We start from the raw sequence: 15,203 nt of genomic DNA on the forward strand, positions 1-15,203 counted from the left end.
AACTCTAACATTGTTTTGGTTAAAGAACATTTTAGTTTACATTTTAAAATAAATGTTTGTTTTATAGAAAGAGAAGAAGGATAATCCGAACAGAGGAAATGTTAATCCTCGAAAAATCAAAAGTCGGAAGGAAGAATGGGAAAAAATGAAAATGGGACAAGAGTTTGTCGAGCCAAGGGAAAAATCTGGGCCAGGAGGGTAAGAGAAACTCCTGTTCTGGGCATGGCTACTGTGAACATGACTTTCAGACCTCAGCAACTCCATTGTTTTTGGTGTGTTTGGCACAAAAAGAGGAATGGCTATTGAAAAGCAGGAGCTGTCTTCTTTCAATTTTCTGTGGAATCAGTTCGGAGCACAGATAATCTGACGGCATAATACCAGATACCAGTCAGAAACCTTGCTTTACTCCAAAAAAGTGTCTGTTCTTTCAAGAAGTTGGCTGACCACATCCAGCCAATTGGTTACAGAAGATCCATCTAGCACTTGCCTATGTTTATTTAGTTGCTGTCACACTGCCACTTTCTAGACTGTAACATTTTGAATTTCTGATTGATACGCTTCCTTCCCCAGAGGATGAGAGAGTGTACTTGCCCAGTCACACCCAGTGGGTTTTCACGGCTGAGCAGGGACTCAAATCCTGGTCTCCAGGGTTGTAGTCCACACTAGTTCTGCATCCATAATATTGTTGTGTTTTTATGTCCTACATTTACTTTTCCTGACTTGAATTGTCTCAAAGTATTATTCACTTAGAGATCCTCTGAGAAAATGCCAAGAAAAAGTAACAACAACAACAACAACAACAACAACAACAACGACTCTGGCACAAGCCAGTCAAAATGGTTCCAGTGATGATCAGCACACTGGGTGCAGTGCCTAAAGACCTTAGCCTGCACTTAAAAACAATTGGTGCTGACAAAATTGCCATCTGTCAGCTGCAAAAGGCCACCCTACTTGGATCTTCACTCATTATTCACTGATACATCACACAGTCCTAGACACTTGGGAAGTGTCTGACATGGGATCCAATACAAAACCCAGCAAAGAGCTCTTGTTTGCTGTGTACCACTCTTGTTGAGTATGAAATAATGATAATAAAACTTTATTTATAGATCACCCTCTCTCCCCAAGGGGACTCAGGGCGATTTACAACACAAAAAGGCAAACATTCAGTGCCCAGACAAGTGCAAAAAATTTATAATAATGCAATATAAGAAACATGATAATGACAAGGAACTTATTGTATAAAAAAACTGATGCCAAAATGATAAACAAGATACAAATAATCACATAGAAATAGGTTACACTAATCGCATACACATTAAAACATGTCAAATGATAAAAACGATTAAAATAAATGAAAACTGGCTGATTATAGTTGTTCTTGAAGTGTACCCAAGTGGCCACGAGGTACAAGTAGGTCAACTAACATTCCAGTTGATCTAGTGGATCTTAGTCCTCCTCTCCATATGACAGAGTGCAAATGTGTGTCTTCAAGAGTTTTAAAGGAGAAGAGTGTGGGGGCCATTTTTATTTCTTTGGGGAGGGAGTTCCAGAGACAGGAAGCGATCATGGAGAAAGCCCCCTCTCTCGTTCCCACCAACTGAGCTTGTGAGCGGGGTGGGACAGAGAGCAAGGCCTCCTCCGCTGATCGCAGTGCACGAGATGGTCTATATAGAGAGATGTGATTGGACAAATTATGACATTGTTATAATAGTTCTTATTTTTTAAATTATGGTTGGTTTTTAGATATCCATCTAATATGATGTATCAGAATGGTAGCATTGGCTCCAATGAAAGTTTTGATTCCAGCTACTATCCTCCTCCTCCTCAGCCAGATTCAGGTTCGCCATCACCTCCTGCATTTACAGATGGCAGCTTTCCATCACCACCAATGGAGTTCACGTAAGTACTATTGAACCCACTGTATGCAAAGCAAAAGATGTATGTGGGTCATAAAGAGCATTTCCGTGAACCACATTCATGAAGCCTTCAAGTAGTTTGGCTGGAGATTGTTTTAAAGAAATCCAAATGCAAAAATATGTTGCCTCCATCATGCAGAAAACACGCTAGTAAGAAAATATATTCTTGCCAAGCATCCTGTCCATGATACATCTTACATGAAGACAGCATATTCCTTCAGTGCAAGGATAAATGTTTGACGTTGCTGTGTAAAACACATATGTCTTGCCCTGTTTTACACCTGTCTGAAAGCCAGTATTTAAGCAAACTTGTAGAAATAGTTGAAATTCCTCTTCTGCTAGTGAAGGCATTTACTACATGGGTAGTAACTAGGTGTATACAAGTTTCTTTTCATTATGCTGTGAACATGTAACTATTTAAATGTCATTGGATGCTTCTGTGATCTTGATGATTTTATTACATTTTGTGTTGTTTGTCCGGAGTAGTTCTTGGAGTGCTTCATGTAGTAACTTTATCTTAAGGTACTTGCCTAAATGGGAAAGTGGTATCATGAATAAATTGTAGAACTTGGGACTAGGCTGATCTCCACCATACTCAGACTCTTTTCCATTTATATGCACCCATTGAAATAACCATAAAAAAACCAGTAGGTGTTAAATAGAATGTTTGACTCTCAAAGCCCAATATTTCTTAGGCAATAAGGATTAAATAAATTAGAACCAAATGAGTAGGCTCTTGGGCAGGCAGGAATATCAGGAAAAGCTGAGAGGGACTGCTTTGTATTGTCGAAGGCTTTCATGGTTGGAATCACTGGGGGGGCTTTCCACACAGCCCTATATCCGAGAATATCAAGGCAGAAAATCCCCCATTATCTGAGTGTGAACTCAGATAACCCAGTTCAAAGCAGATATTATGAGATTTTCTCCCTTGATATTCTCGCAATAGATGCAAGCGAAACGTCAGGAGAAATGCCTCTAGAACATGGCCATATAGCCCGAAAAAACCCACAAGAACGGAGTGATTCCGGCCATGAAAGCCTTCGACAATATATTCTCTTCTCACATTTCACCCATATCTATGGCAGGCATCCTCAGAGGTTGAGGGGTTCGTTGGAGAATAGACAAGTGGGTTTATATATCTGTGGAATGCTCAGGGTGGGGAAAGAACTCTTGTCTGCTGGAGGCACGTGTGAATGCTGCAATTGATTGCCTTTATTAGAATTTAATAGCCTTGCAGCTTCAAGCCTGGCTGCTTCCTGCCTGGGGAAATCCTTTGTTGGGAGGTAGTTAGTTGGTCCTGATTGTTTTTTGTCTGGAGTTCCCCTATGTTTTTAGTGTTTTTTCTTTACTGTCCCGATTTTATTTTATTTTTTAAAATATCTTTATTCAGTTTACAATAATACAATGAAAAAGGGTTGGAAGGGGTGTGCGGAGGGGTGGTAACATTGGGTGAGTGAGGGGGAAATATGAGTCAAAACACAAAAAACAAACAAACAAACAAACAAACAAAAAGACAAAAGAAAAATACAAAAATATAAATGAATAAATGAATAAAAACTGACTTCCATTCTAATTTCAGGCTGTTTATATAAAGTTCTCCCTGAGTTAATCCAGGGCTGTATCTATCCCAGTTTTTCATCCTTCCCTGTCTAATTGTCCGTTAATGTCTTCCTGTTCTTTAGTAGACTTTATGTCTATATGTCTTTTTTCATACTCATCAAACACTGCCCATTCTGTTTGTTTTATTGGTCTACCTGTGCTATTTTTCAAAAGAAAAGTCAACTTATCCATATCCTTTATGTCTGATAGTTTATCTTTTATTTTGCATTTTGTTTTACATTAAAAAGGTTGGTTGAACAGTTGATTAGATAGGATAGGGGGGAAATGGTGTAAAAGAGAGGGGGGAAAGGGGGGGCTAGAAAGAAAGATGAAGGAAAGGAGGGGGGGAAAGGTGGGGGGGGGGGAGATTTGACTTCCATTCTTGTTCCTGGCAGTTCTTCTGTTTCGTTAGTCCCAGTCTTAGTCCTTACATGATTATATGTTTATATATATACATATACACATACTTGCGTTTGTGTGTTCACCTATTTTTATATATATATATATATATATATATATATATATACACATATACACTTTCATATATACGTGTGCTCTTTTTCTAAAGAGCAATGTCTTTCTCTGTTTCTGTCCCTTGATTTTAACTTCTCTCTCCATCTTTTTTCATTTCTTCTTTGAGGTATTCTTCAAAAGGTTTCCAGTCTGTTTGTTTTATGCATTTTCCTGTGTTTTTCTTTAATAGGAAAGTTAGTTTGTCCATGTCCTTTATTTCCACCACTTTCCTGAGCCATTGTTCTTTCGGTGGTGTTTCATTTTTCCATAGTTTTGCAAAGACCATTCGTGCCACTGTTATGAAATAGGTAAATAAAATGTCCTCGTTTTGGTCTAGTTTCAATTCGTTGTCTGTAATTCCTAGTAGAAGGTATTCGGGTTTCATTGGATATTTCTTTTTTAATATCTTCTGTATTCCTTCATGTATGGTTTTCCAGTAGTTGTTCGTTTCTTTGCAAGTCCACCACATGTGGAAATAGCTGCCCTCATGTGACTGACATTTCCAACAGTTTGATCTTAAATTTTTGTACATTAGTCCTAATTTTTGAGGCGTCATGTACCATCTGTGAAATGTCTTGAGCCAGTTTTCCTTGAGATCAGATGAGTACGTGTATCTTAATTTCTTCTTCCATAGTTGTTCCCATTAGTGCATTTTTATTGGTCTTCCGATGTTTTTGCCCAGTTTGTCATACAATTTTTAACTACCTCTGTCTCTGTGGCCCAGTCTAGGAGTCTGTTGTAGATTTTTGATATGTTTTTCTTATCCGTATTTGATAGGTTATCCCAAAAGTCTTCTTTGTCGTTAAAGCCTAGTTTTTTGTCCTGGTTGAACGATTCTTTTATCTGCACATTCTGGAACCAAGTTAGGTGGTTGAATTTCTTGGTTAATTCTTCCTGTGCCTTCAGCTCGTACGAATCCTTTGATTTTTTTAGGATTTCTTTGTAGGTAGGCCAAATTGTCCATCCTAGTAGTCTTTGTTGTTTTGCTTCTAGGGGTGATAGCCACATCGGGGTTCTGGTATGGAAATATTGTTTGTACTTGTTCCAGATTTTTATCAGGGAGGAATGGATGAAATGATTCCCGAAATTCTGTTCTACTTTTGTTTTTCCATACCAGACGTATGCGTGCCATCCCGCTCTGAGGTCGAACCCCTCTAATGTGAGTATTCTTTCTTTTTTCAGCACAATCCATTCCTTTACCCAAGTTAAAGCGGAAGCCTCATAATAGGTTCTTAGGTCCGGGAGTCCGAAACCCCCTCTGTTTTTAGTGTCTATTAATATTCTGTGTTTTATTCTGGGCTTTTTCCCATTCCAGATGTATTTTGATAGGTCTTTGTTCCAAGTGTCGAATGTTTTCATGTTTCGAATGATGGGGAGGTTTTGAAAAAGGTATAGCATTTTGGGGAGTATGTTCATTTTTATTATTGCTATCCTCCCTAGTAATGACAGATTTAGCGTTCTCCAGTTGGTTAGGTCTTTCTTTATTTCTTGCCATTTTTCTATATAGTTGTTCTGGAGCAGTTGGGCGTTTTTCACCGTGATCCATATTCCCAAATATTTTATTTTTGTTTTGAAATCCTGTCATTTCTTGAAGCTCTTCTTGTTTCTTTTTTGTGATGTTTTTGGTTAGGATTACTGTTTTCTTTTCATTTAACTTGAATCCTGCTATTTTCCCGAATTCTTCAATTTGCGATATCCACTTTTTTATATTTTTGGCAGGGTCCTCTACAATGCAAATAACATGATCAGCGAATGCCCTCAATTTGTATTCTTGTTTGGCAATCTTCAATCCTTTCAGTTCTTTATCCCGTCTTAGATGTTCCAACATTGTTTCTAATGCCATAATGAATATTAAGGGAGAAAGGGGGCATCCTTGTCGAGCCCCTTTGCTGATTAGGAACTTTTCTGTTAGTTGTCCGTTTACTTGTATTCTTGCTTCTTGGTTAGTATATATTGAATTTATTGCATTCTTAAATTGAAATCCCAAATCTAATTCATCCATTAATAATTTGAAAAAGTTCCAATTCAAATTGTCAAATGCCTTTTCCGCGTCTAATGATAATAACGCTAGTTCTTCCTGATGATGTGTGTCGTAATACTTTATTACGTTTAGTATGGTTCTTAAATTTTCTTTTATTTCTGTCCGGTAGAAAACCCGCCTGATCTTCTCGAATCCAGTCCTTTAAGAAGAGTTTTAATCTTTTTGCCAATACATTAGTGAATATTTTATAGTCGGTATTCAACAGGGAAATCGGCCTATAGTTTCGGACATCTTTCGGATCCATTGTTTCTTTGTGGATCATGGTGATTACCGCTTCATTCCAGGAATTTGGTATTCCTTTGTTTTGTAGAGCTGAATTCATTATTTCTTTAAGGGAGGGTATGATTTCCTCAAGCATTCTCTTGTAAAAGCCCATCGTGAAGCCGTCAGGTCCGGGAGCCTTATTGCTGTCCATGTTTTTGATTGCATCTCGGATCTCTTCTTCTGTAATGTCTTTATTTAATTGTTCCCATTGCTCTTCTGGTATCTTTTGTAGTTTTAGTTTCCCTAAGTATTTGGTTATTTCCTCTTCTGGTATATCTTCCTTTGTATATAGCCTTTTGTAGTACCTCTGAAATTCCTTCTGTATTTCTTTGTCTGATGTTACTTCTCTGTCTTCCGATATTATTTTTGTTATTATTTGTGATTGTTTCTTTTTTTCTCACTCTTCTAGCAAGCCATCTTCCAGGTCTGTTGGCGTTCTCAAAATGCTGTTGTTTTATGTATTTAAGCTGTTTTTCTATTGATTCTAGTTCTAGATGGTGTTTTCTTTTTTTTAACCATTCTATCTTCCTTTCTCTTTTCCAATTGGATGTTTCTGTTTTGAGGCCTTTTCTTCTTCTTCTTCTTCTATTTGTTTTTCTAGGTAGTTAATTTCTTTGTTTCTTTGTTTATTTCTAATCACATTTTGTTGTATTAATTGGCCCCTCATCACTGCTTTCATTGTGTCCCAGATTATCTGAGGTTTTGTTTCCGGTCTGTTGTTAATATCAAAAAAATCTTTAGTTTTGGTTCTGTTTTCCTTTATATCTTCCTCTGTTTTGAGTAAGTTATCATTGGGGCGCCATCTCCTTTGGTTTTGTCTCTGGTCTAATATGAGTTCTAGTGCACAATGGTCTGAGTTGTCTCTTGGAAGTATTTTGATTTTATTAGTTTTTGTCGTCAGTGAATTTGTCAGCCATACCATATCGATTCTGGACCATATTTTATGTCTATTGGAATAGTGGGTATAATCTCTTTTTGGGGGAGAGATTATATCTTGCAGATCTAGTTCTTCCATTAGTGATAAGAAGCTCTTTGGGAGTGTGCTAGTCTGATCTTTCTTCTTGTTGATTTGTGAGTTGCTGGTTTTATCTATTTTTTTGTCTATGACCCCGTTGAAATCCCCTGCAATTATTAAGTTGTCATATTCTATACTTATTATTTTCTCTTTCAAGTATTCTGTGAATTTTGATTTGGGGCCGTTTGGGGCATAGATGTTGCATATCAGTGTTTTTTCCCCTCCTATAGTAATCATTACCGCTACCACCCTCCCTTCTTCATCTCTGAATTTTAATTCTGATGGTATGTCTTCTTTTATATAGGTTGCTACCCCTCTCTTCTTTTTTGTGTGTGAAGAGTAGTATATCTTTCCTGTTTTTTTGTGTGTGTTAGGTGTGCTACATGCCTCTGGGAAATATGAGTCTCCAACATCACAATTTGATAATTTCCTTTATTAATATGATAAAATATTTTTCTCCTTTTATTAGGAGAGTTCAGTCCATTGCAGTTGTTAGAATATATTTTTAATTGTCTCTCATGCATTTTGATGTTTATTTTCTTCATCCAGATCGTTGTCTATTTCCTCTCCGTCTTCCGTTTGGTCTATCTTGGACGTTCCTTGGTCTGATTTGGCTTCTTCTTCATCTGAAGACAGTGTGTGTGGTCTTTTCTTTTCCCTTTGGTTTCTTGTAGATGAGTTTTGAGGTTTCTTCCATTGTTCTTTCTTTAGTTTTTTGAAGAAGTCTCTCGTTTTGCCCTCCGATGTTATCCATATTCTTTGTTCTTTAAAGGTTAGCATGATTCCTTCTTCCTTTTCCCATCTGAATCTTATTTTCCGTTTTTTTAGTTCATCGGTGAGAAAGTTGTATTTTTTTCTTCTATTTAGAGTTGAGATTGGAAGTTCTTTAAGAATAGTAATCTTGTTGTCTTTGTAGAATATGGGGGATTTGTTGGATTGCTGAAGTATGCTGTCTCTCTTTGTTTTCCTGGTGAATTGTACTATTATGTCTCTGGGTGTTTTGTTTATTCTTGCATATGAGGTTTGTATATGGTACACTCGGTCTAGTTCATTGTCTACTTCTGTCTCCTGCTTTTTAAGTATATTTGCTATGAGTTGAGTTATTGTCTGTCTTAGATCTTCTTGTGATTCTTCCTGTAGATTTCTTATTCTTACTTGGTATTCTAGTTCTTTGAATTGTATTCTCTCTAAGTCCTTTTCTAGGCTGTCCTCATTTTTTTTCCATCTTTTCTATTTTCTTTTGAAGTTTGTTCTGGTTCTCCTCTATTTTTTCTTTGGCTTCTTTTAGATCTTTAATATCTGTAGACGCTTTAGATAGTTCATCTTTCATTTGTCTTAGATCTTTTATCTCATTTCTCATTGCATTTAGCTGTTCTTGTACTTTTTCATAATGTTTGTTTTGTTTCTCTAATAATGCTTTAACTTCTTTTTGCCCTTCTTCTTGTTTCTCTGATAGTTTCTGGATTTCCTTTAATATGTCTTTGGTGTTGTCTTTGGGATTTGTGTCTTCTGTGCATGATCCCTTTCTAGCTGGTACTTTTATGTCTTTGGAATTTGTGTCTTCTGTGCATGATCCTTTTCTAGCTGGTGCTTTTGTGTCCTTGGGCTCTCTCTCCATCTTTGCTTTTGGGGTCGTCATATTTTTTCCTTCTTCTATATATTGTTTACTGTTGTTCTTATCTTTTGTTTTTGTTAAGTTTTTTTGTTATTAATATTGTTTATTAGTTTTTGTTGTTTTATTTTTATTGCTTTTATTGGGTTTTTATGTATAACTTTTTGAAATGTTTGTTTAGTTGACAATTATAATGTTTCTTCTTTGTTTATGGGCTTTTGTTTTGTTTATTGAGATCTCCTTTTTTACTTCTGTTCTTGAGTTTTATAAATGTGTATCTATAATTATTTTTTTTTTGGCTATTTGTTTGCCTTGTAATTTAGAATTTGTTTTGGTATTGTTTATTATTTGTATTGTTTATATCTCTTTCTTTTATTAATATTATTATTTATTTTTGGAATGCTTTTATTGTGGATCTTTTTGATTATTGTTTTTGTTGCTTTTTGTTTGTGTTGTTTGTTTGTAATTTTATTTATTTATTTTATTATTTGTTTGTATTTTTATTTTTCTATTTTTATTGTTTCCTGGACTGTTGTGATTATTTCTGATTATTTTTAAATTTTACTTATTTATGATTATTAATTATTGAATTTGGTTTGCTTGTATTTTATTATTCTTATTTTTTATTTTTTTATTTTTTATTTTTACTTTATTATTATTATTGTTATTTTATTATTATTGTTATTTTTATTTTTATTATTATTTTTATTATTTTTTATTATTTTTTAATTTTATTTATTTATTATTTTTTATTTATTGCGTGTTTATTTGTCTATTTTATTACCTCACCCTCAATTTTCTATATGTATGTATATATATGTATGTATATATGTATATATATTATTTTTATTGTTACTATAATCTTACTCTTTAAATTAATATTGTTTTCCCTTTGCTTATTTTTGTAGCTATATGGGTATGTGTGTAGGTTTGTATTGGTATCTATGCGTGTAGGTTTGTATTGGTGCCTGTTTTTCTCTTTCTCTCTTGTTCTCCTTACTCAAGCCTTGTCTTCTCTCTTCTTTTAAGCCCTCTATTGCTCCTGTCTTTGTTTTCCCTCTTCTTCTTTCGCTTCTTCGTCAGCTCCTTCTGTTCCTTTCTTATCCTGGTCCACTGACTCTTCGTGTCTTGCACTTTCCTCCGATCTCAATTCCTGGCCTTACTTTCTCTCCGCTTTCACTCTCCTTCTTCTTTCCTTCGATTTATATGAGTGTTTATTTCTTGATCTTCTTATGTATGTTATTTGTCTTCTTTCTTCGTTTAATTAATTGTTTTTATTTTGCTATTATTATTTTTATTTTATTTTGTTTTGTTTGCTTATGGTGACCGTTCTCTGTCGTCTTTTCTCTATGGTTGTAGTCTTCTCTATGGTTGTAGTCTTTGTCCTTCTGGCTTCTGCCCTTCTTCCGCCTTCCTTTCCGTCACTTCCTGTTGCTGGTCTTTTCCATAGACCCCGCCTCCTTCTTTTCGCCGCTATCCCCTTTACGTCCCTTTCTCTTTCCCTTTTCCTTCCTCGTGAGAAAGCCTTCTCTCCTCGAGAGGTTCCACTCCTCGCGAGGATACCTTTTCCTTTTCCCTCTCCTGGGGGGGGGGGCAGGGGGGGAGGAAAGCCTCGCAAACCGGACCTCCTCGCCCTTGGCCCCTGGGACACTCCAATCTTCGAAGTCCTCCAAGGTCAGTGGGTTTGATGCATAGACAGATACTGGATTGCTGGATTTCTTTGGGAGGCCGTCTGTTGAGGGCCTCCCTTTGTATATAGATTTTTTTTCCACTCTTTTGCTCTAGGTTAATTTTAATTTAATCTCTAAATTTCTAAAATTTCCCAAGGGAGCTTCTGCCATAGACAAGAATTATTTCTTTATGAAACTTACATTTCAGCTTCGGCTGTTCACCTTCTTTGTTCTTTGTTCCCTCGTGGTTTAAAATGAGCGGGGCTGGCAGTAAGTGCGGGCCCGTTTGGGTCCGCTTCCCCAGAAGAGGTCCGCTGGTCCTCCAATGTTTCGTGAGTCATTTGTGCTGCTGTGGTTATATAAGTGAACACTTTAAATGGGTCACTTTGGGAGCCATTGCTGTCCAAAACTGTTGTCATCATGGAGGAGCCACAGTATGTTCACAAATTTGTTTGGGCACCCGATTTTTTGGAGGATGGTCCAGAGAGCGCTGCGATTCACTGTGTCGAATGCCTTTGCAAGGTTGATGAATGCCATGTACAGAGGTTGGTTTTGTTCTCTGCATTTTTCTTGGAGCTGTCATGCAGTGAAGATCATGTCCACAGTTCCTCTGGAGGGGCGGAAGCCGTTCTGGGATTCTGTGAGGGTGTCTTCTGAGAGGGGCAGAAGACGATTTGCAAGGATTCTTGCGAGGATTTTCCCAGCTGAGGTTAGAAGGGAGATACCTCGATAGTTTCCGCAGTTTGTTCTTTCCCCCTTTTTGAAGAGGGTGATGATGGTGGCATCCTTGAAATCTGCTGGGATTTTCTCAGTCACCCACACTTTTTCTATGAGCTGGTGGAGTTGGTGTGTCAGCTCAGGTCCTCCCTCTTTAAAGATTTCAGCAGGGATCTCATCAGGTCTGCTGGCTTTGTTATTCTTTTGTTAGCTAATGGCATTGCTGACTTCTTCCAGACTAGGCAGTGCTGCAAGCTCATCCCTGGTTTGTTGTTGCGGGATTTGTGAGAGGACCTCTTCGGCCACATTGGAGCTGCGGTTCAGGAGGCTTTGGTAGTATTCTTTCCAACGTAGTGCAATTGATTTTTGGTCCTTCAGGAGTTTGGTTCCATCTGATGAACGTAGAGGCTGTATACCATGGTTTCTTGGTCCATAGATGACCTTTGTGGCTTTGAAGAATCCCTGAGCATCATGGTTATCTGCCAGGTGTTGGATTTCTTCAGCCTTCTTTGTCCACCAGATGATCTTGAGTTCTCTTGTCCTTCTTTGGACTTCAGCTTTTGCCCTGGCGTAGATCTTTTTCTTTGACACCAGATTCTTGGAATCTGGTGTCAAACAGTGAAACGTTTGACATGGATGCTTGCCATAGATGCAGGCGAAACGTCAGGAGAAATGCCTCTAGAACATGGCCCTATAGCCCGAAAAAACCCACAAGAACCTCGTCTTGGATATCTTTGTCTGTTATCAGTAGCCTTTCCCCCTTTTTAATTTTAATTATATCTTGTGATTGCTTCTTTTTTATTAATAATTTTTATTATTTTATCATAGTTAATACATTTGTTATACATTTATTTTACAGCAGATAGATATTATTCAATACAACCTAACATAATTTGGCATCTAGTATTATTATTCTGCTTAAACATATTTTCTATTCCTCACCACTGTGCTCTCCCCGCCCCCTCAAGCCACAACTTTTACATGTCGTCTTTCCAAAATTGCAATTCCTCCTGTGGAGGTAACTTTCCTTCTTTTTATTTTTTAATCCTTTTACAATAAATTTTCTCCATACATCATCAAAATCACTTTGTTTCCATATACTTCTTTTAACTTTTAATATATATGTCAGCTTATCATTTCTTGCCAGTTTCCATACTTCCTTATACCACTCCTCTATTTGTATATTTATTTCTTTTTTCCAGTTCCTTACTATAAGCAATCTTGCTATTGTTAATAAATTTGTTATCGCCTCTTTATCCTCTTTTTTCAATTGTTTATTGTTATATAATGATAATAAAGCTATACTAGGACTTCTTTCTATTTTAATGTTCATTATATGTTCTATTTCTCTAAATACTTTCCCCCAAAAATTATTTACATATTTACATTGCCACCACATATGTATATACGTTCCTGGTTCTTGACATCTTCTCCAATAATTTTTTGAATAATTTTTATTTATCTATGATAATCTTACTGGTGTTAGATACCATTTCCATATTAACTTATAATAATTTTCTTTACCCCGTATTCATAATTTTTTTAGATGTCTTTATAATTGTTGCCACTCTATTTCATTTATTTTTATCCCTAAATCTTCTTCCCAAACCTCCTTAAGGGTGTTGTTTTTTGTTTTTCCTTCCTTTGTTTCAATTATTCTTATATATTTTACTAGTTGTTCCTTTCAAATTTTCATGCTCTTCTACAACCCTTCCATTTTGTATTATTTGTTCAAATTGGTTAAGCTTACTTCTGTTCTTGTTATTTTTTCCCCATTTTTAAACCATTGTTCTAATTTTATACAGTGGAACCATGTCAATTTTATTTCTCTAAATTCTTCCATAATTGTTTCCTTCTTCATTCCAGTCCCCTATTTTGTCTAAAAAAAATTCCCTTAACTTTTTATCCATTACTTTAAAAAAAAATGGAAATTTCTTTTCCATTGCAATTGGGGTTATAACTGAACCATCCGTTATTAACATTCTCCTATATTTGTTCCATACTTCTAATATATTGCTCAACATTGGGTTTCTAATTTCCCTAATTTCTTTTCTCATAAACTGTTTAAAATATATATTCCAAATTTCTTCCTCCTCTTCTTCTGAATCCTTACTTAGCCAATCTACTCCCTCTTTTTTATTATTCCTTCTATAACTAATCTTAATCTACTCGCTTCATAATATTTTTTAATATTAGGGTGTGGTAATCCTCCCTCTAGGTTCTTATGGGTTTTTTCGGGCTATAGAGCCATGTTCTAGAGGCATTTCTCCTGACGTTTCGCCTGCATCTATGGCAAGCATCCTCAGAGGTAGTGAGGTCTGTTGGAATTAGGACAATGGGTTTATATATCTGAGAATGGCTGGGGTGGGGCAAGGAACTCTTCCCTGCAAGAGCTAGGTGTTAATGTTTCAACTGACCACCTTCATTAGCATTTGAAGGCCTGCCTGAGCCTGGGAAAATCCCCTGTAGGGAGGTGTTAAGATGTGCCTGATTGTTTCCTCTCTGCAGTTTTGTTGTTGTAATTTTAGAGTTTTTTAATACTGGTAGCCAGATTTTGTTCATTTTCATGGTCTCTTCCTTTCTGTTGAAATTGTCCACATGCTTGTGGATTTCAATGGCTTCTCTGTGTAGTCTGACATGGTGGTTGTTGGTGTGATCCAGCATTTCTGTGTTCTCAAATAATATGCTGTGTCCAGGCTGGTTCATCAGGTGCTCTGCTATGGCTGACTTCTCTGGTTGAAGTAGTCTGCAGTGCCTTTCATGTTCCTTGATGCGTGGCAGGGCGCTGCGTTTGGTGGTCCCTATGTAGACTTGTCCACAGCTGCATGGTATACGGTAGACTCCTGCAGAGGTGAGAGGATCCCTCTTGTCCTTTGCTGAACGTAGCATTTGTTGGATTTTCTTGGTGGGTTTGTAGATTGTTTGTATGTTGTGTTTCCTCATCAGCTTCCCTATGCGATCAGTGGTTCCCTTGATGTATGGCAGGAACACTTTTCCTCTGGGTGGATCTTCATCTTTACTCTCGTGGCTTGTTCTTGGTCTTGCAGCGCTTCTGATGTCTGAGGTGGAGTATCCATTGGCCTGGAGAGCCCAGTTGAGGTGGTTCAGTTCATCTTGGAGGAGGTGGGGTTCGCAGATTCTTTTTGCACGGTCTGCCAAAGCTTTAATGGTGCTTCTTTTTTGACTTGGATGATGGTTGGAGTTTTTATGTAGATATCTATCTGTGTGTGTGGGTTTTCTGTAGACGGTGTGACCCAATTGTTGATCTGGTTTGCGGATGACTAGGACATCTAGAAAAGGCAGTCTTCCTTCATTTTCTTTTTCCATGGTGAACTGGATGTTTGGGTGGATGCTGTTAAGATGGTCCAGGAACCTGTTGAGTTCTTCTTCTCCATGGCTCCAAATGGTGAAGGTGTCATCCACATATCTGAACCATATCGTGGGCTTTTTGGTTGCTGTCTCCAGGGCTTATTCTTCAAAGTGTTCCATGTAGAAGTTAGCTATGACCGGGCTGAGAGGGCTCCCCATACTACTCCATCTTTCTGTTCGTAGAATTCATTGTCCCACTGAAAGTAACTGGTGGTGAAGCAGTGGTGAAACAGAGCCGTGATGTCTTCTGGGAACCTCTGGTTGATGAGTGCCATGGTGTCTGCTACTGGGACCATGGTAAATAGAAATACCACATCGAAGCTGATAAGTTTGTCGTTTGTATTTAGCTTGAGATTGCTGATTTTTTCTATGAAGTGGGCTGAGTCCTTGATGTAGTGTATAGTGAGCCCAATATGGCTTTGTAACTGTGCAGCAAGAAATTTTGCTAGGTCGTATGTGGGGGATCCAATGGCACTCACAATGG

The 15,203-nt window shown here is 37.2% G+C and overlaps 1 protein-coding gene across 2 annotated transcripts in view; it reads left to right on the top strand.

Moving 5' to 3' along the window:
* Positions 1–15,203, top strand: part of LOC137095296 (actin-binding protein WASF2-like) — a 174,293-nt gene that overhangs the window by 140,690 nt on the left and 18,400 nt on the right. For both annotated transcript variants that reach the window (XM_067461760.1, XM_067461761.1), the window contains 2 exons: positions 68–198; positions 1,747–1,902. In XM_067461760.1, coding sequence (XP_067317861.1) covers positions 68–198; positions 1,747–1,902 — 287 coding nt within the window. The remainder of the gene's footprint in view (positions 1–67; positions 199–1,746; positions 1,903–15,203) is intronic.

This window comes from Anolis sagrei, chromosome Y (genome assembly GCF_037176765.1).
Source record: "Anolis sagrei isolate rAnoSag1 chromosome Y, rAnoSag1.mat, whole genome shotgun sequence".
In the NCBI taxonomy this organism is placed as follows: Eukaryota; Metazoa; Chordata; class Lepidosauria; order Squamata; family Dactyloidae; genus Anolis; species Anolis sagrei.